The following is an 18,668-nucleotide window of genomic DNA, read 5'->3' on the forward strand; positions in this document are numbered from 1 at the left end:
AAACCTGCTGTTTACTGACCTGCCAGAGGATGAGCAAGTTTCAGCGCAAACTTTCCTTCGCTTCAGGAACGACGATCAGTTGGTTGGAACCAAAGATATCTCTGGCAAACCACTTCAAAAATGGAGCAGCTCAGAATTTCCCAGCAGAGATAAACAAGCCAGCATCTGTCAGAGAAGAACAGTCCATTGCAGAGCCCTGCCAGCTAGCAAGGGTAAGGTAATGTGAACACCCCGTTTCTGTGGGGAATTATTTTGAGGAATATCTGTAAATATTTCAATCATACTGTGTGGAAATGATTTAATGACGATTCTTCTCATGCTTTTTGCTTAGCTGTGTGTGAGGAAGAGTGACTGCAGTTGCAGTAAATTAAGCTTTCTACCTTTTTAAATAAATTTTGTGGCTTTCTGTAACTAGCTGTCAAGTGGAGGGAGCCAATTGGAATTGGTAGTGCAAGGTGCTGTTGCAGTAGCCCCTTGCATTTTGATTTAAAATAAGTGGAAACTGAAGAGCTGAGCTGGAATTCATGATGTGCTCAAAATGGGCCCAGGAAGTGCCACTTAAGTAAATGAGACACAATTGCTGGTGTCCAGCTATTAAATCTCCCTGTCTTTCTTTCCTAGCTCTTGCTGTGTCTGTTTATCCTAATCTGAGCAACTGTCATTGCTTGACTTCAGGATGGCTTAATGTGCTTGAAACACAGCTACAGTCTGTATCATTATAACTGTCAAAATTGAAGTGCAAAATACTCAAGTATAACCCAGCAGAGATTATGATAAAGAACATATTTTCCTTACTAAGCTGGAAAATCATATTTTCTTTTTTGTACTGGTTGGTTGTACACAGTTTTTTAACAATGATATAATCTCATCTAAAGATAACGTGCTGCTATATGTCTCTGCTGTCTTACAGTAAGATTGAAACAGACTTTTTCCAGTTGCTAGAGTTTATAGATTATTTTTTTTGATGGGTCAGAGCAGTTGCTACTAAGGTAAAAAAGAAGAGGAAAAAAAATGAAACAAACCAGGAGCTTTCAAATAAATCCCTTAATTACTTCTTCCTCCTAATAATTGACTGACTTGCAGTTCAAGTGCTCAATGTGCATCTCTTGTCTTTATTTGGGATCTAACTAGTCTTGTCACTCCCCTTAGATTTTCAGCTCCCTTATTCATGATAGCAGAACAGTGTAGTGTCCTTGGGAGTCACCTGTGTGATACTGTAGTTTGCGTGTCTATGTGGTGTGTCTTCTATAAAACCACCCTAAATAACTCCTCCTTTTTCCTTTACTGTTACATGTTGGCACTAGCAGCACCATTGATGGTGCTTGTGAAGACTAGCCCGTAGATATGTTAGTTGCTTGTGGTAGGGTGTGGCAGTAAGCAAGTAACTAGGAACTGCCATTTGCTGCAGCCTTTGGGGTAATGATGGCAACACAGGAAAGTCTGAGTTGTGTGGAGGTGGAAGTGTGTCATTGAGGTGGTTGGAATTTCTGCTAGCTCTTGCTTCACTGTTTTTGTGTTACATGCTTGCCATTCTGTCAGCTCACAATACAGAAAAACAAGTCATATTTACTTTTAAGCTTTTTTTTGCCTGCTGACCCATGTGAGAGATGGTGAGAAATCTTAGCCTGAACCCTCTGCACTGAGTTATCTTAATGTCCCTTTAAAATCTTCAGCTGATGTTTATCTTGGGGTAGATTCCACTGCATAGTGCTCTGTAGGAGTTTACTGAGACTCCTTGTTTTTCATACATGGACAGTTTAATGCAACGTGAAGTCCTTTTTGAGTATGGTCTGACCAGTCACATCTTTGAGCTGATCTTTATGGGTCTTATCCCAGGAAACTGAAGAAATAAATCCAGATGAGGAGCTGGAGGATATCTGTGATGATAAAGAAGATGATCTAGGAGCAGTGGAAGAACAGCGCAGTGTCATCTTGCATCTCTTGTCTCAACTGAAACTTGGCATGGACTTAACGAGAGTAAGTACAGTAGAAGTGAAGTGCTCCTGGATTGATCAATACTGAGTCTAATGTGAAATCGTGGCCTATAGCAACTTCAGGTCCCAAGATCCAGTGCTGCAGTTTGAGTCCTGTTTTAAGTGAAAACATGCTGAGGGAGTGGATTTTTTTTTAATTCAGTTGACAATATCTTTACTATTCTTTTTGTGTTTTCTACTGTGGTTTTGTTGGCTTTTCTATACCAGCCTGTTTTCTTTCCTGCATTTGCACCTTACTCTCTCCCTCTTTCTGTGGTGTTTTCTACAGATTTGTCCTAATTTTTGTCTCTCTTCCCTTCTATGATCTTTTTCCTCAGTTGATAATGCTTTTGAATGCAACTTGTGTAACCCTATACCTGTATTCATGCTGATTCTGAGAAGTTTTCTTTTGGTTCGCATTATCTGTTCTCAGATGTTTGTTTATGCTTCTGCCCTGTTCTCATCTCTGTTTCCTCACAGCTATAACAAGCAGGAAAAAAATTAAACTGGAGTTGTGGGTTTGACACTTCAGTGCAGATCTCGAAAGCCAGTAGCTTTGAAAAATAAACTTTTAGCTGGTGCTAGATGACTTGGGCAGCAAATCTGAGAGGATTGGGCTGCTACCAGCTTCTGTTCAACTCACTCTTTTCAAGACATCGTACAATAAGCTCCAGACACTTCTAAAAGAGAAAAAAAAAAAAAAAAGGATTTTGCAGTGGTGTGGAATGAGAAAGCACCCCCTTCCTTGGAATTATGGATTATAATTAATTTTTTCCAAGCTGTGTTTTTTGATTGCTAGCTAGTCGACCACTAGAAGCACTTGTATTGTGGAGCTTGCATGTCACAATTTAGGGCAGGGGAAAGGTGGTATGAAGAGGCCCTGCTGCCTGTGGGCCAAACTTAAACCCCTGCAGCTTAATCAGGAATTAAGTCATTTCACTTATCAAATCCAATCTTCAATATGTCTTTTTTCTTTTAATTGGAGCAAGTTATCAAGTTTGTCTCCCACTTGTCACTTTTGGCTGCGTATGTATGATTGTGTTTAGGTCAGAGCAGGCAGAGCATTGAAATGTGCCAAGCCTGACTTCAAAGCAGGTAACAAAATTGTTAGAATTGCACTTAACTCAAATGTCAGGTACTGGAGTGAAAAGCAACTTAAATATTTCAGGTTGATGTTGCAACATGGCAAGTGTATTCAGCTGAACTTGTCTGCCTATTACCAGTCTTAGGTCTGTGCTCTGCCTCTTTGAATGCAGCTGATGTAAATGGGCTGCCTTGATCTCATGGTTGAGACACTCTTTGTTACTCTTCACAACAGCTAGTTCCATGAGGTTAGTTGCCACTACAGGGAAGGAAAAGACTACTGTTAACCTTGGCCTCTTGCTCTGCAGTACTGTTCTTGGCCCAGCAAAAGACAGGACTGCTGTGGAGGTAACTGGGAAAGTATGAGGTCCTCTGCTCAAAAGTACAGGATCAACCTGTATGTTATTTTTCATGGACGTTTGTTCTAGTTGCTGTGGTGAGAGAGACTCTGAAGGCTTTTGAGCACTGATGTTACTTCCATGCATTTCTCTTTCTTAACCTCTGCTCTGAACCTTCCTCGCTGAGTTTGAGCTCCTCCTTCCTTGTATTCCCCTTTACATGTGGGGGGCATTATCTCTTTGTGGCTGTCATCCCTTTTTGAGGGATGCTCAGTCTCTTGCAACCTCTTTAGTCTTAAGAGTACTTACTGGACTTTTTTTCCTCCTTATGTAGGACTGTTTTGTTCACATCTTAGAAGAAGGACGAGAAAGTTCAACCTGAAAATGTGGTGTCGAGAACAGGACAGTCTTTCATCTGAGAAACCCCCCTTGTAAAAACGCCCATCTCTTTGTTTTACTTACTAGATCTTTCTGGGTTTTCTTTTATTCCAGGTGGTTCTTCCCACTTTTATTCTAGAGAAGCGATCCTTGCTGGAGATGTACGCAGACTTCATGTCCCATCCAGATCTCTTCATTGCGATCACCAACGGCACCACCCCCGAGGAGAGGATGATCCGCTTCGTCGAGTACTATCTCACCTCCTTCCACGAAGGTCGCAAGGGAGCGATCGCAAAGAAACCCTACAACCCCATCATTGGGGAGACATTTCACTGCTCCTGGAGGATGCCCAAGAGTGACGTAGCCACCGATGCTGGCAGCAGCTTCTCTGCTCAGTCCCCCTCAGAGCAAGTAACTCTGTCTAAAGATTTGGAAGGGCAAACAGGGCTGGACTACTATACAGTAAAATTTGTAGCCGAGCAAGTATCCCACCATCCTCCTGTCTCAGGGTTTTATGCTGAATGTGTAGAGAGAAAGATGTGTGTCAATGCCCACGTCTGGACAAAAAGTAAATTCTTAGGGATGTCAATAGGAGTGACAATGGTTGGTGAGGGTAAGTGTAACTTCTGGCATTTATTAATTTTACTAACCTATTAAAATACTAGTTTGAGAGGAAATTTGATGTTTTATGCCTCTGGCAGGAGTACAGGTGAATGCTGGTCAGTAGTTTTCTTTCAATGACTTTTCAGAAATGTAGTTTGCAGAGATGTCAGCTGCTATTGTGTATTTTCATACACACTTCCCCCCCTTAATGTTTATCTGCAAGCCTTAACGTACGGTCATTCAGTGATTTCTTTATTTTTACTGTTTACAAAGTACAGAAGATTCTGTAAGTCCTCCTTCAAAGAGCAGATTTTCAGATGTGGAAAAAATCAGATTGGTTTATGCTTTGCCAAAAATCAGGATTACTTTTGGAAATAACATTTTTACTTTTAAACTGAAGAGCAATTACCTTAGTGTGAACTCATATTATGAATGTTTCTAAAGCATCAGACAAGTTGATTTGCATTGGACATGTATTAAATAAAAGGATTGTTGCATTTGCATATATATATATATATTGCACTTATGTATCTTACTGTGCAAGTTTTAGTTTTCTTTAGCTGGAGAAATTGGATCCTGTAGGGATGGAGAGGGTTAACTGTCCTTAAACAGTCTTTTCCCTTTAGTGCTAGTCTTCACTGCGAGAGATGAGGCAACATCCCCCATTCTGTGTCCCCTCGTGTTTTGCTCAGCTTCTGGGCGTTCCCAGCACTTGCATGTAAACTGTGTGTGTGACAGGGGAATGAGCATGGCAGGACATGTGGAGGGTATGTCTTGATGCTTTGCCCAGACCAGGTAGTTGCTGGAGTTAGTGTCTCCCTTAGGACATGTCTCAACATGTCATGAGTATGAAAACTTCTGAGAAGTGCTCATGCTAGAGGCATGGGTTGATGCCAGCACCAGTCAGATGTCATGCTGTGCTCTTGTAATGGCAAGAAGTGCATCTTGTGTTTGTGTGTTTTGTTGTTTTTATCTTTTTTTTTTCTTTTAAAATAGGAATCAAACCAACCCCCCCACTGTAAAACTCAAAGAAAAAGGTCTAGTTTTTGAGATGATTGCCATTCATTGCAAAAGCTACTGTCAGAAAAAAGCAGAGTTTCTCTTGGCCGAGAGGTGCAGTAAGGAGGATTCTCTGCTACCTGTCCTCAAGTAGGGTAGGGTGTATTACAGAGAGGGAAAACAGGGCAGGGAGAATTGCCTTCCTTAGGATGTGCCGTTCAGGGCATTCATTTCCATTTAGCAGCATAAGTCTTGTGTTGCCATGCTCCAGAATCATCAATAAGAGTGAGCACCACTCTCACATACTACTGAAAAGTATGTTGCACAGTCCAATATTGTACTTCATGGAGCAGTATTGTTAAGGTGAATGTCTTTTCCCAAAAGAAACATAAATGCATGCTCCTCAGATTTATACTTTCAGGAAAACATTTATATCTAGAATCTGAAATAAATGTCACTTTTCCAACTTCTCTTTTTGTTGTGAGGGGCTATGAGGAAAAATAGATGTAGTATTAGATACCTGTTTCATTATCTTGGTCTCTTCTGTGATACTGATTTAGGGATTCTTGTTTCTTCACACAGGTCTCTTAAGCCTCTTGGAACATGGGGAGGAGTACACGTTCTCTCTGCCCTGTGCGTACGCTCGGTCGATTCTAACCGTTCCCTGGGTAGAACTGGGAGGAAAAGTCAACATTAACTGTGTGAAGACTGGGTATTCTGCAAGTATTAATTTCCACACCAAGCCCTTCTACGGTGGCAAATTGCATCGGTGAGAGCACCTTTTTTTCCTCCCTGTTTTTCCATGTAATCCACACTATAGGACTGTAATAGCTGTGTAACTCCCCTGCTCTGTGTGCTGAGGAATATTGGTGTGATAGTCTGAGAAAGTGTAGTTTTTCCTGTTCATAAACACTTGAAGATATTACTGTGCTCTCAAAGGATATCATAGCTAAACAAGTGCATCTCCTGATCCTCAAGGGGAAATCAGGCTGCCTTTAAAGACAGTAAGGAAATTCCATGTTTGAGTCTGTGTTCAAACCACTGGGAAAATGGAGCTCCTGGCTTTTATTCCTGGCTGCCACAGATTCTCACAGCTGTCTTAGAATTCGGTTCAATTTGCTCTTTCTTTGAAGTGAGGTTGGTTTGACTGTCTTAAAGGGTTGCATGATGCTAGCAATGCACATTTGTCATTGCACTGCATGGATCACTAGTAAATAGTCTTTTGGTACTTATTGGTTGGTCTTTAGGTTTCTGTGTAACAGACATAAACCCACCAAAATTTAAGGAACTTAAAGGAAATGTCTAGATTTTTTAAGGACAAAAGTGGTAATTTTTGTAGTGGTAAATCTTCACGTGTGTGCATGTTTAAAAACAAGTAAAAGAAAGAAGATCCAGGTGAAGTTCACTTGGGATTACCTCTAATGGATTGTAGGAAGTGTCTGTACACTTGGTGCAAAAGCTTTTGAAACTCACATCAGTACCTATAGACACTTTATAGTAAGGCTGATGCAGATTGGCCTTGTGCTAATATAGTGACAATTGAGGAGGGAGAAGACTAAGTAGTAATCATAGGAAAAATATCTGATTCCAGAGCCATTTACTGGACAGTGCTTGTTTAAACCTTTCTTAGATTGAAGGTGCTAGAGGTAATGAAATACTAATGGTCTAAAACATCAGAACTTCTTAAATGTGGGTTGCTCTCACAGGTTATACAAAATCAGCAATCTTCTCTAAATCCCTTTCCTCAAACAGTAGGGTAAGGCCATATTTAGTGCTTAAAGGAAAACAAAACACCCCAGCCTCCAGGTCGAAGCGCTTTGCCCCCTAAATTCCCATACACAATCTGAATGTCACTTCCAAGCATAGCCCCCCTCTCCCAGTGGCGTCTGCAGAGGTGAAGCCTACACGTAGCTCTGTTTTCCTCCTGACAATTTTAAAGTGATGCATTATTGTTTTTCCCCAATTCTCTCAGTGTATCTTCCACCTTGCAATAGCTCCTGTTGCACCATAAAAAATAAGCGATGGGATGCAATTTTCCCTCAATGATTAAATTTTGGAAACTGGTCTTTGTCTCTGAAATTAGTCACAGGTGTGGAGGCTCTTTAAAGACAGATCTGTTCAAGGTAATGTAACTATTGAAAATTTGACATGGTGATGATTGGACATCGCCAAAAGAATTTCTTGATGGGGAAGCAGCAGTGTTGTCATGGTTACACAGAGAGGAAGTGAGTTGCTATGGCAATAGTATAGATTTTATTTTTTTTTGTTGGTTAGAGTGACCCTTGTTGTTAGACCTCAGCTGGGTATTGGCTCCTCCGTCCTGTGCCTCTTTAGCTTGATGAAATAGAGGATGATGATAACACACAGCTAGGCATGTATCAATCATGCCAAGCTTACAAAGGAGTGCTAGCAGATTTTTATTGCTAGTGTTAGTTCAGGCAGATGATGTGACCTGCAGAGCTGGGAATGGCTGCGTGTCACAGCAGTGCAACTTGAAGAAATACAGGTCTCGATGAGAGTTTAATGCAGCAGCTCGATCCTCCAGCGTAGTACTGAGTGAGGGAACTTTGTTTATTTCAAGCTAAGCAGAGACAGTAGTTTTTATGATTAATATTAAAATACTGAACGTCAGTATTGTGTTGCAACCACCCAGCACTTGGAAAAATTAAGCTCTTAAAAGATGAGGGAGCGCAACTGCAAAGTCTGAACAGGCTGATCTCTGGCATCCTGCGGATTCAGTCTGATCAGAGATCTTGGGAGAAGGACAGGGACTTCATCTGTAATAGCTTTGGTAAGGTGTGGAAGTCACAAGGTGAAAAAGCAGCATGAAATGAAGGTTACTTGCCTGTTGCCTACTCTTGCAGTTGTTTTCAGAAACTGTTAGTGCTTGTTAACTTCCAACACCCCCCCCAATAGTTAAATGTAAACGTGCTTTTATTGCTCATGTTGCTCCAGCTCTTGAGTGAATGCTAAATTTTTGCAGTAGGAAATTGTGTGTGAGCAGCACATACTTGTTAGTCTGATTTTGGGTTTTTTTTTGAAGATCGTTCTAATGAAGCTAAACTAGGTTTGAGCTGCTGGACTGGGATGTGGCTCCAGCTGCTTCCCGCAGGTGCACGATGTGGCAGAAGCCCTGGCTGCTGCCTCCTGCTCTGAGCCAGCTGTGAATATTCCCAGCTTGCCCTATGGATTCCCCACATTTACCTGGCATCCAGTATCTCTGTGCTGGAAGGTGTGGCCTGTGATACTGGTTTCATTGCCTGAGACATTAATTTCTGTGATGCAAGGCTCAGGGGGACAACAGGCAGATGCAGACATAGTGGGAAGCAACTGGTGCATGCATGTAGAAGGCAGCAAGTGGTGCATTCCAGAGAGCTTGTCTACAGCTAATTGCATTTTAATTGGAGCTGGAGATAGTGTTTTGTGAGTCCTGAAGGACCTTAACAAGTGAGAAGGTATCAGGGCTTGTTTGCATAGTGTGCAGACCTGTTTGTTTCCTCCTTCTAGGAGAAAGTTCTGCTAGAGGGTGGCAAGTTGCTTGCCTAGCAATGCTCAGTAAGCTTCCAGTCATTGCTTCAGGATGGAGTGAGTGTCAGGAGGTCTGTGGACAGGTCTTGATGCTGAGAAGAAAAAAATATGCATCAGTGTGGTGAATTATAATGACACTTGAGCATCTGTGAAATGCTTTGAATGAAATACTGCATACTAGCAAGGCATTATTAATATCTTGTTATTGGCAGAGGTTCCTGTGGAAGAGTCAGGAAAGAAAAGCAGTTTTCCTGTCTTGCCTTGCTTTTCTGCCTTTGTGTCTGCTACTTAAATGAGCAACATGAGACCACCTACGTGTGGAGAACACTGAGATGTACAGGTGTGGGGAAAAAGTGCCAGCAGGTAGTGAGAGATGTTCTTGGTAGAAGGTTTAATTTTTATATTTTAAGCTTGAACTACATATCTGATGTGCTGTTTAAAGTGGAAATCATCAACTGCTTGTTCCACTTGAACCAGCCCGTGTTGGCTTTCTTTTTTCATTTGTAATTCTGTTAAAAGGTTTGAAACAAGTTTAAGCTGAAACCAAAAATAGTTTCCTGGGTAACATGAAGAGAGCCAGAGTGATGAGTGAAAGGCACTCTGCTCTCTGAGCTTCTCCATGCAAATTCAGTTCAAGTAACTAACAATTTTCAAGACAGTGTGATAACTTTACAAACTCATTCAGAACTAAGTTGAGTGATTATGCAAGTAATAGCCCTCAGGTGTCTTCAGACATGGCTTTCTAAAAGCCAATTGCTTTTCTAGAGTCACGGGTGAAGTGAAACAGAACGCAACAAACACGGTGGTGTGCAGAGTGCAAGGGGAATGGAACAGTGTGCTCGAGTTCACCTACAGCAACGGGGAGACAAAGTACGTGGACCTGACAAAGCTGTCGGTGACAAGGAAACGGGTCCGGCCCCTGGAGAAACAAGGACCATTCGAGTCTAGGTAGAGTATGTGTTTGCCATTGTCTGACCCTTTTTGTCCTGGGCAGTCCATAAGGGAATGCCTTAGGCAGACCTACAAATGTAGGTGGTATTTGTGGGTAGCGTTTGGCTGTACTGATCTTAATTCTAATTTTTTTTTTTTTAGAAACAAACAAGTGCATAATAAGTTAAAAAAAAAACAAGTGTGGTCACATGGCTGTTTCTTGCCTCTTATTCATGGGCATGGTTGTCTTACAAGTTCATGAAGTACCTGCTAGAACAGAGCCTCCTTATTTGTTTTGTTTTATCCATCAGCTATGGAGTGGGGCAGCTGCTGACAAGGGAGGTCCTCAGAAACTCCTTGTCAAATAACACTTCTGTAGCACCTTGAAAGGGGATACAGCCATTAGATTGGCACAGCCAAAACCTATCTGCTCCTAATGGCTGGCATAGCTCTAAGAGTCAGCCAGGAGCTCTTCCACTATCACACTCCAAGCTGGGTTGGTTTGCCACACACATGGGGTGGGAGTGCTGCTGTTCTGAGAAAGCTACGTGCGGTGACCCTGCAGGTCCAGCTGGCAGGCTGAGAAAACTCTTCAAAACTGAAGAAAACTCTTCAGAACTGAAGTTAGTAATTTGTTTTGCAGGAGGCTGTGGCAGCATGTAACAGAGTCTCTGCGGGATGGAGACATCGATAAAGCTACGGAGCACAAGCGAGCCCTTGAAGAGCGACAGAGGAACGAAGAGAGGATTCGTGCTGAAACAGAAACACCTTGGTGTACTAAGTACTTCCTTAAAGAAGTAAGTTCCTGAGTAGTTAGTTGCTGGGGAAGGCAGAGCTGCAGTGGGAGTAAGTGCACTCACAGGTCCATGTCCTGTCCGAATGGAGGATTTGCCCTTAGATCTTCTACTTTAGCTCCATGGGATCCATAGTAGTAAGGTGACATAAATGCTCCCAAACGTGTAAAGTGTGACTTCACCCTTCACTTCCCAAACACTTTGGCTTTGTGATTGCCTTGCAACGAAACTGTTTGCCTGTTTTGTGGCTCTGTTTCTTTTAGCCAGTACTTCCTTGAGACGTGGACAACAGCTTTACATGTACATGTGTCAGTAGACTGTAACAGTAAATACCCAAAGCAAATAATCAGTAATACTGATTTTGCTTATATTGTGTGCATGTGAAGCCAAGGTGTTACTGTTGGCAAGAAGCAACGTGAGCTCATTCTCAACTCAGAACATCATTTCGTTCTTGTACATTACATTTTCAATGGAGCTTATTTGTTCAATGGCTAAACCTTTATTTCAGTAATGGTCCTAATAATACAGTAAGACTTTCAGCAAGGTGAACTGCAGCCTGTCCAGGAGAAGTGGGGGCTGCTGGTATGAAATAGGCTTTCTTTGTGATCAGATGATGAGACCCTGGTTGTGTAGAGCACTTTGCTGTGCCCCTTGCAAGAGGGAAGGACTGAACTGAAATTTATGCTGTGGTAGATCAAATTCTCCAGTGAAAGCTCTCTCAGTTAAAACTGCAGCAATGTAACTCTCCCCCCTTTCCTTTCTTCCCATACCTGTGGTCTAGCAAGGGCATAAACATAGGCTAAAGAGTTGGGGGTTTTTTCTTGGGTTTCTTCCAGTTTTTTAAAGCTCAGGGCTATCTGTTTTGCCACAGTAAGGTTTTTTTGTTCTCTGAAGCTGTGCTAGCAGATTTAGACATTTGTGTTATTAGCATCTACATTTAAAAGAGGTGAAGTTCTGTTGCTAACCCGAGATACAGATCCACTCAGTGTTTAAACCTAATCCTGAGCTACTTCAGTTCTGGGTAAGCAATTGGGCTGTGTTAGAGCTGGTAATCCTGGAGAGCTTCTTGTTTGGCTCTCTCAAGCAGTCTGGGTCACAGAGTTGAGAAAGGTGGCTTTCCACCTGGGTTCATTACTAGTGGAGTCAGTTCCCAGAGAGCGTCTTGCCTTGGCAAGAGTCCACCTGTGTTCTGAAGCCATCTCACAACCCTGCAGCATTGATCTCTGTGTCTTTATCTGTGGGAGTTACAGGTGTAAACTACCCCCCTCTGGTTTTCACAGCTATCAGTCTAACAGTCACGTGAAGGGAATTCTTTGGAGCGCTGTCTTTATTGTAACCATATTTTCTCTTTAAATCGCAGGGAGATGGCTGGGTCTATCACAAACCCCTCTGGAAATCAGTCTCAGCTGCACAAACTCAGCAAACGGACACTAACTAGAAAAGCTGCTTTAAGATGAGTTTTCTGGTTTCCCTCTCCTTTTCCTCTGTCTCTCAAAACCCAGTAATCCCACCGAGTGTCCCCTTTTTACGTAATTGTGAGAGTTTAAACGAGCATAAAGAAATAAGTATACTAGGGCACTTTAAAGCTATTAAAGGAGTCAAAAGTTGTAGAGACAAACTTTCCAGGTACATTCAACCAAGTTGTTTTTTGTATGATCCAAGAGATTTTATCCGAATTGTGTAAGATTCTTCTAAGTAGACCTGACTGCAAAAGCTGCCTAAAGAGAAGGAACTGTTGGATTTTGGAATGACATGGGAACTTTTTTCAGAGTCTTTGTCAAGATCTTTCGTAACTGAAACCTGCTCAGTACCCATGTAGACAACAGCAACCAAGAAATTGCTGCTTTTACACCCAATAATTAACTTTTTTTTTTTGGTGAAAACCGGAGGGGTGTTTGGAAGATGTGACCGAAATCAGTGTTAAGAAACAACTGGATCATGAGGACTTTTTTTTCTTCAGAGAGAATGCATGCATGCATTGGAGGAATATGGGCTATATGTAGAGACTACCTTTCTTTTTTATGGATTTATAAAAGCAATTAGAATTGTAACCATGGAGAAATTTTTCCTCTGAAACGTTTTAATATACTTGAAATAATTGACTTGAATTGGAGAAGTAATTTGAACACTTTTCAACTCCTAATTTTATTAAATCTCTTTGAGTGACTTTGATTTTTCTCATGTTGTAATGTAATGAGGTTTGGGCTTTATTTTTTTGTTTCCCCCTCCTCCACCTTCCCTTCCCAAGGACTAAGGCTTTCAAAATGAAAAGAAAATGTACAATTTTGTATTTGAATTTCTCTGCCCATCTAATCATCTCAGAGGTGAAGTATCAGTGTTACAAACTGTCCTTTGGATTGTTTTGGTTTTTCTCCTGTGGTGTTATTCAGAACAAAGCAGTGACATGTGACCTGTGAATACATGGACTGGAGGTCCTGGGTTTTCATCTTACCATAAAAAACAAAAAGCTGATTATGCTGAGGACTGGGTATTGATTTAAAACACAATCAGATATCAGGAAACTGTATTCAGGTACAAACATTCTTTCTTTTTTTTTTTAATAACTATTTTATTAAAGTCTAAGAATTGCTGGCAATTAAGAATAATACTTATTATGGCTTTCGTTATTGTTGTAACTACAAGCTACCTTAATTTTTCCAACAGTGGTGCCTTAATCTGTTTCTTCTTCTGATGTAGTCTTCCAATCAGTGTATATAAACATTATCTGCCACTTCCCAGCCATGGCAATGGCTGCACCTGATCCAGCATCATGAGAACTCACCACTGTGTGATCTGGTAAGAGGTTTTCCATGGAGAAGATACAAGTGTAAGAATACATCAGAAGGTTTAAATAACCATGTTAACTTTCAACACAAACTGTAAATTGTGCAAAAAAAAAGAAAAAAAAAAAGGGGTGGGTTGGGTTTATGCACAATTATTTTGATCTTCTTGTACATTTATTATTTTTTTGCTGTGAAATGCACTGAGGTCTCAATCCGAGTCATAGTCCATTTGTGAGAAGTGGGGGGGTGGGGATAATAAAACTACAAAACGATTCATTTGTTCTGTCTGCTTTCCTAGACATCAGGTGACCAGGAAGAGTGGGTTGTTGGTATCTTTTATGCTGGAGATCTGTCTCCCTGGGCTTTTCTTGGCCCTTAAAGTGGGATATTTTGGCACTGTACGCTCAAGTGGTAGCTATATTCTTCAACAGAAGAAAGCTTCAGGCCCTGCTGTCTTGTTTGTGATATTCTCTACAACCATCCTGTTGTGTTAGTTTTGGATATTCATTGGGCATTTTTATGTTTAACCAGGAATAAAAATAAAAGTGAAAACAGTGGGATTAGTTCCTCCTTGTTTCTGGCTCCTCAGCACATCTGCGGTGTGTTCCTTGGCTGATTCGAGGATCTGGGGTAAGGAATCATGGTGACATCTTCCATTGTTCATCTCTACCTGCACCCAGTGGGGGTGGTGGAGGGACAGAAAATAAATTGATAGCACTGTGCACACTTCATAGTTGTTTTAGCTGTGTCACATAGCACACTTTCTTTAAAGAAGCAGAAAGGGCAGTGGTGCAAGGTCCAGGATTTACTACTGCAACGATCAGAGCAGAAAACAAACCTTCATGCTCCAGGGATCAAACCTGTGCTTATTAAAATACAGACTTATGACTCAGTCACTGAGCTCTGTTTAAAATTTGGATTTGGGAATTTGTCAAGGTGCTGGCTGTAAAACAGACTGGAAAGCTCTCATGTTGACCATAAACCCATTTGTGTTCCTTATATAATATTATTAGTCAAGTTATTTCTCTTCCACCCTCATCTGGTATGCTTGTGGTTTCACACCAGGAAAGCTGTTACTAATTTTTCTGTGTAAAAATAGACCCAGTGCTGAAGAAGTAGTCTCAAAATACATTAAACTCTTTCTTTTAACTTGGGGTTACTGCTAGAAAAGAAAGGAAAAGGTAGAACCTTCCTTTGCTCAGATGGTTGCAAGAACTGCAATGGCTTCCTGATGTGGATTTAGTGATGATGAAAATTTCTAGATTCTTCTAGAAATGAAGGAAACAGGTTTTTAAAAAAGATAATCTAGGCACTGCTTAAATCACAAGGCATTATGTGATTCTTCTGAGAGTTGTGAGCACCCTGTGGCCTAATGGATGTATTTTTAACTCTGACCAGATTTGATTCTCTTGCAAAACTGCTGTTGTTTCCATCTTGTACCTTCTGGAGGGAAGGGGTCTCTGCTGCTCCCTATCTAGATCCTCACTGGAACCACAGCGTGTTCAGCAGCGAGCATGGCGACACGTAGGGTTGATTTCAGCTTAAGTTCCCTTCTGTCTCTCTGGCTTGGTTGGGCTCTGCTGAAGTTGAAAGCAAAATTCTTTCTGATCTGGGTGGTTTTGGGCTCTGATTTAAACAGACCTTAGTGCTTAAATAAGCAGCTCTCTTCAGAGGTGCTGAGTGTGTACCCTGCTGTCATGGCAAACAGTGTGACAAGTTGCTCCTGTTTCATGCAGGCACTCATGTGTTTAATCCTAAAGGCTTGATTTGGGGTTTGGATTTCATGGGGGGGGAAAAAAGCAGTATGTAAATTGGAGAGTTCAACATTTTAAGCATGGGGAGGGCAATAGATTGAGAAGTTTTTCAGTGTATTTCCAGTATAAATTGTTATGGTTAGGATTAAGTCTCTGTCTCCCCAGGGGAATTTGAATTTCAGCTGTCAGAATCAGAGCTGCAGCCTTCAATGTCTGTGCACAGGCTGACCCCCCTCTGCCCCAGTCCCCTGTGGGAAGGATGGGTTGGGGTCTCTTCTAAAGCCTCTAGAACTTGGAAGATGAATTCGCCGCATTCAGCAGTGGTGAATGGTTATTATCCCAACAACTTGGTGCAAAACTTGGTGGGGGAAATTCTGTGCTGAATATTACGGGAAGGAAAGATGTGGACAGCCTTAGGGGAGTTCAGTGTGTTCCCATAGTTTACATCCATGTCAGAAAAGCTGCCCTCTGTTTCTCTCAGTCCGTGTGTGCAGCAGAGCAGTGGTTGATAGAGTAAAGAAATGAGACTGAAGGCAGGTGGGTGGGCAGGGTGTGTTTATGGTGATATGCTTCAAGAGGAGGGGGTTAGCTGGAAAAAATCATAGTCAGGTGGGGAATGGAGGAGAATGATACAATCATTGAGGTTGGTAAAGACCTTTAAGATCAAGTTCAGCTTTAAACCTAACACTGCAAAGTCCAGCACTAAACCGTGCCCTAAAGATGAAAGGTATGGTCACAATTGCAGGTGGAGGCTTACGTGTGGCAGCAGAAGTTAAGGTTTCATTCTTTAGATTTGATGCAACCTAATTCATTCCCCTTCCATCTTTCTTTGAAGGGATTAGGGATAATTTCATTCTAGGCTTTTCATTTAGATCTGTTGCTACACTGCCTTAGCTGTAGCAAGGTCATGGCTGTTACGCAGTTTTCTCCCTTCCATTTTTTTCTGTAGGTAGGGGTAGATCTGTAGCACCACAGACTGGTTGGGTTGGAAGGGACCATCTACCTCCAAGCCCCTTGTAAGGGCAGGGACACCCTCCACTAACCCAGGCTGCCTAAAGCCCCATCCAGCCTGGCCTGGAACACTGCCAGAGAGGGGGCTGTGTCCTGGCAAGCACAGCATTCCTCTCTGATGCTATCCCAAAAGATACACCTCTGTGTAGGTGAGTGTCAGGTGTGGGCTTGCAGGGCTTCTCAGTAGCAGCTGAGGCTTTTGTTACCTTTTGCTCCCAAGGGTGGAAGGATTAAGACTGGCACAGCGTGAGGGTTCGGAGCGAGGTCTGACTTACCTGTCCTTCACTGCCTTTCCATGACACAGGGAGCTGGCTTGGCCTGGTGGTTACAGGAGTAAAGGTCCTGGTTCTGTCTCATCATGTTTCTTCAGGTTGAGTAACACAGCAGAGGGGTGTGAAGGACTTGCAGGAACAATCAGCCAACACGTGTGCATTGGCACAGTTACTGTGGCAGAAATCTGTTGGCTAGAGCTGGCTGGGAACTGATGGGGGGAAGAGTTGCCCAGATACCCTGCGTGGAGAATTCTTAGAGTGAAACAGCCACATCTACACTGGTGACTGTTTTTTTCTCTAGTGAAGAAACTTCATGCACCCACCTGAACTATCACGTTCACCCAGGAATTCCCCAGAGGAAAAAGGTGTGTTGGACTTGGGGCAAATCAGGCTTTGGAACACCAGATGATCAGGTATCTTTACACTGTATTAAGGGTCATCTGGTCAATAAGTAGTTTTCTTGGGTATAGCCTTTCTTCCACTGATGGTGTGATACATCTCATGATGTTTTTTCTGCTGCAGCAACATATTTTTGTGTGTGTGTGTGCACAATTAAAAAAGGAAAACTGAAAATTACCTTGATCTCCACAGAGTAAGTGGTTAGAGAAACTCCTGAGGACGATATGGAAGGACTTCAAAAGATAGACATGGGATTCAGGTGCTCATTAATAAAAGATTAACCATTATTATTTTAAAAAATAATAGAAGGAATGCTTTGCATCATTATACATTTAAAGTAAGTAAAAAAATCAGTTCATATATAATGTTGCGCTTCAACCAAAGTATTGATTCCACAGTTCGCTGTATCTGTGGAAGGAAACAGATCTTATAAATAAGTTATGTGCTAGATCTTAGTTCCACTTTGAAAAATGGAGCGAGGTTGTTCCCTGTGAGCTCCGTGCTTCTCCCTTATCCTCTCGTTGCTCGTGATGAGGCGCTTTGCCTGCTGTGTCACTGCGTATTCCTGCTCCCGTCACTGTCCTGGTGCTCCCCGCCTGGAGAAGCTGTTTTGCTGGCCTCGTTGTCCGTGTTGTTGTTGAGGATGTCGTCACAATCCATCTGTGCCATCAGGTTGAAGCGCTCTGCCACGCAGTGGGCGGTGAGGCGCGCCTCGGGGTCGTGGTCCCAGCACTCCGTGATGGTGTCGCACAGAAAACGCATTCCCTGCGGTCAGAAGGGTTGAAATGAAGAGCTGAAGGCAGGAGGGAGTGGAGCAAGAAGCTGATCTAATGCAATCCCAGCACTCTATCATATTTTTTTGACAGCTTCCTGCAGAAATGCTTTTTTTGGCCAAGCTTAAAGCACAGGAGGAGACAGCCTCAGTAAGCCAGGGCGAGTGCCAGCGCCTCACCGCTACTGGCACTGCCTGTGTTAGAGCAGCGGCCTCGGCTCACCCGGGATCTGGTCCCAGGCATTTTCCACGCTCGCTGGAAATCCTCCCTGGAAGTCGGTTTGTGTTGACTGTGGGATTTAAATAGGGGCTGGAAGGAAATGCCCCCAGCCTGCCTCTTGTCTCAGCCTTACCCGTTCAGATCGGAGCATCCTCAGATTGGGAGAGGTGTGGGTGGTGACCTGGGGGCTGGCGACTGAGCCCAGGGCCCTGGGTTTTAAGCCTGTGCCCTGGCTGTTACACCTGGGTGGTGGGGAAGGGTGTCGGGGGTGTTCAAAGGCAACTTTGGAATTAACTTTCTTAGATATGTTCTCTTTAAACCACAAAGTAGCCCCTTGGTTAAGGTGGGTTTGGGTACTTCTCGCTGTGCTCGGTTCCTCTCAGTTACAATGATTGTGCTTCCCAGTAATATATTTTTTTCCCCCAGTTTGTGTAGTGCTCTGAAGAGTCCCAAAGTTTTGGGCATAGAAACAGCACAGCAATATTCAGCTCATATTCCCCCCTGCTGAAGCTAGCAACACAGAACAGAAGCTCTGTTGAACCTTCCTTTGCATGTATCATTCCTATCACACGCTATTGTTTCCTGTATCATCAACCCGGGTTGCAACACAGTGAGGAGGAAAAAAGCCCTCGTTACTCTAAATAAAGCTTCATGTTTTTCAGTGGGTTTCTTGTATTTCTTAATTTGCAATTAAAAGAACCCCAAAGTCTCATATGGATCAGCACAAGAGGGAATCCTGTGGAAATGTACCATCAGCAGCATCTGTCCTCCTGCACCTTACTCAGAACCCGCTGCTCACCACTGAGGTTCATCGTACTAAATCTTCAGTAA

General features: G+C 42.5%; 2 protein-coding genes across 2 annotated transcripts in view; one reads left to right on the forward strand and one right to left on the reverse strand.

The window, feature by feature from the left end:
- Positions 1-13,630, forward strand: part of OSBPL11 (oxysterol binding protein like 11) — a gene marked incomplete at its 5' end in the record, with an annotated part of 40,935 nt that extends 27,305 nt beyond the window's left edge. The window contains 7 exons of the mRNA XM_084264376.1: positions 67-212; positions 1,837-1,977; positions 3,887-4,385; positions 5,957-6,143; positions 9,668-9,850; positions 10,476-10,629; positions 11,987-13,630. Of these exons, the coding sequence (XP_084120502.1) occupies positions 67-212; positions 1,837-1,977; positions 3,887-4,385; positions 5,957-6,143; positions 9,668-9,850; positions 10,476-10,629; positions 11,987-12,064 (1,388 nt within the window). The 3' untranslated portion in view covers positions 12,065-13,630. The remainder of the gene's footprint in view (positions 1-66; positions 213-1,836; positions 1,978-3,886; positions 4,386-5,956; positions 6,144-9,667; positions 9,851-10,475; positions 10,630-11,986) is intronic.
- Positions 13,631-17,178: 3,548 nt separating this feature from the next.
- The window catches only part of LOC311192048 (TGF-beta receptor type-2-like), a gene marked incomplete at its 5' end in the record, with an annotated part of 34,185 nt that continues 32,695 nt past the window's right edge, over positions 17,179-18,668 (reverse strand). Inside the window, one exon of the mRNA XM_084264457.1 lies at positions 17,179-17,610. Coding sequence (XP_084120583.1) covers positions 17,398-17,610 — 213 coding nt within the window. The 3' untranslated portion in view covers positions 17,179-17,397. The remainder of the gene's footprint in view (positions 17,611-18,668) is intronic.

This window comes from Gallinula chloropus (genome assembly GCF_964237585.1).
Source record: "Gallinula chloropus genome assembly, chromosome: 5".
NCBI classification, from domain to species: domain Eukaryota; kingdom Metazoa; phylum Chordata; class Aves; order Gruiformes; family Rallidae; genus Gallinula; species Gallinula chloropus.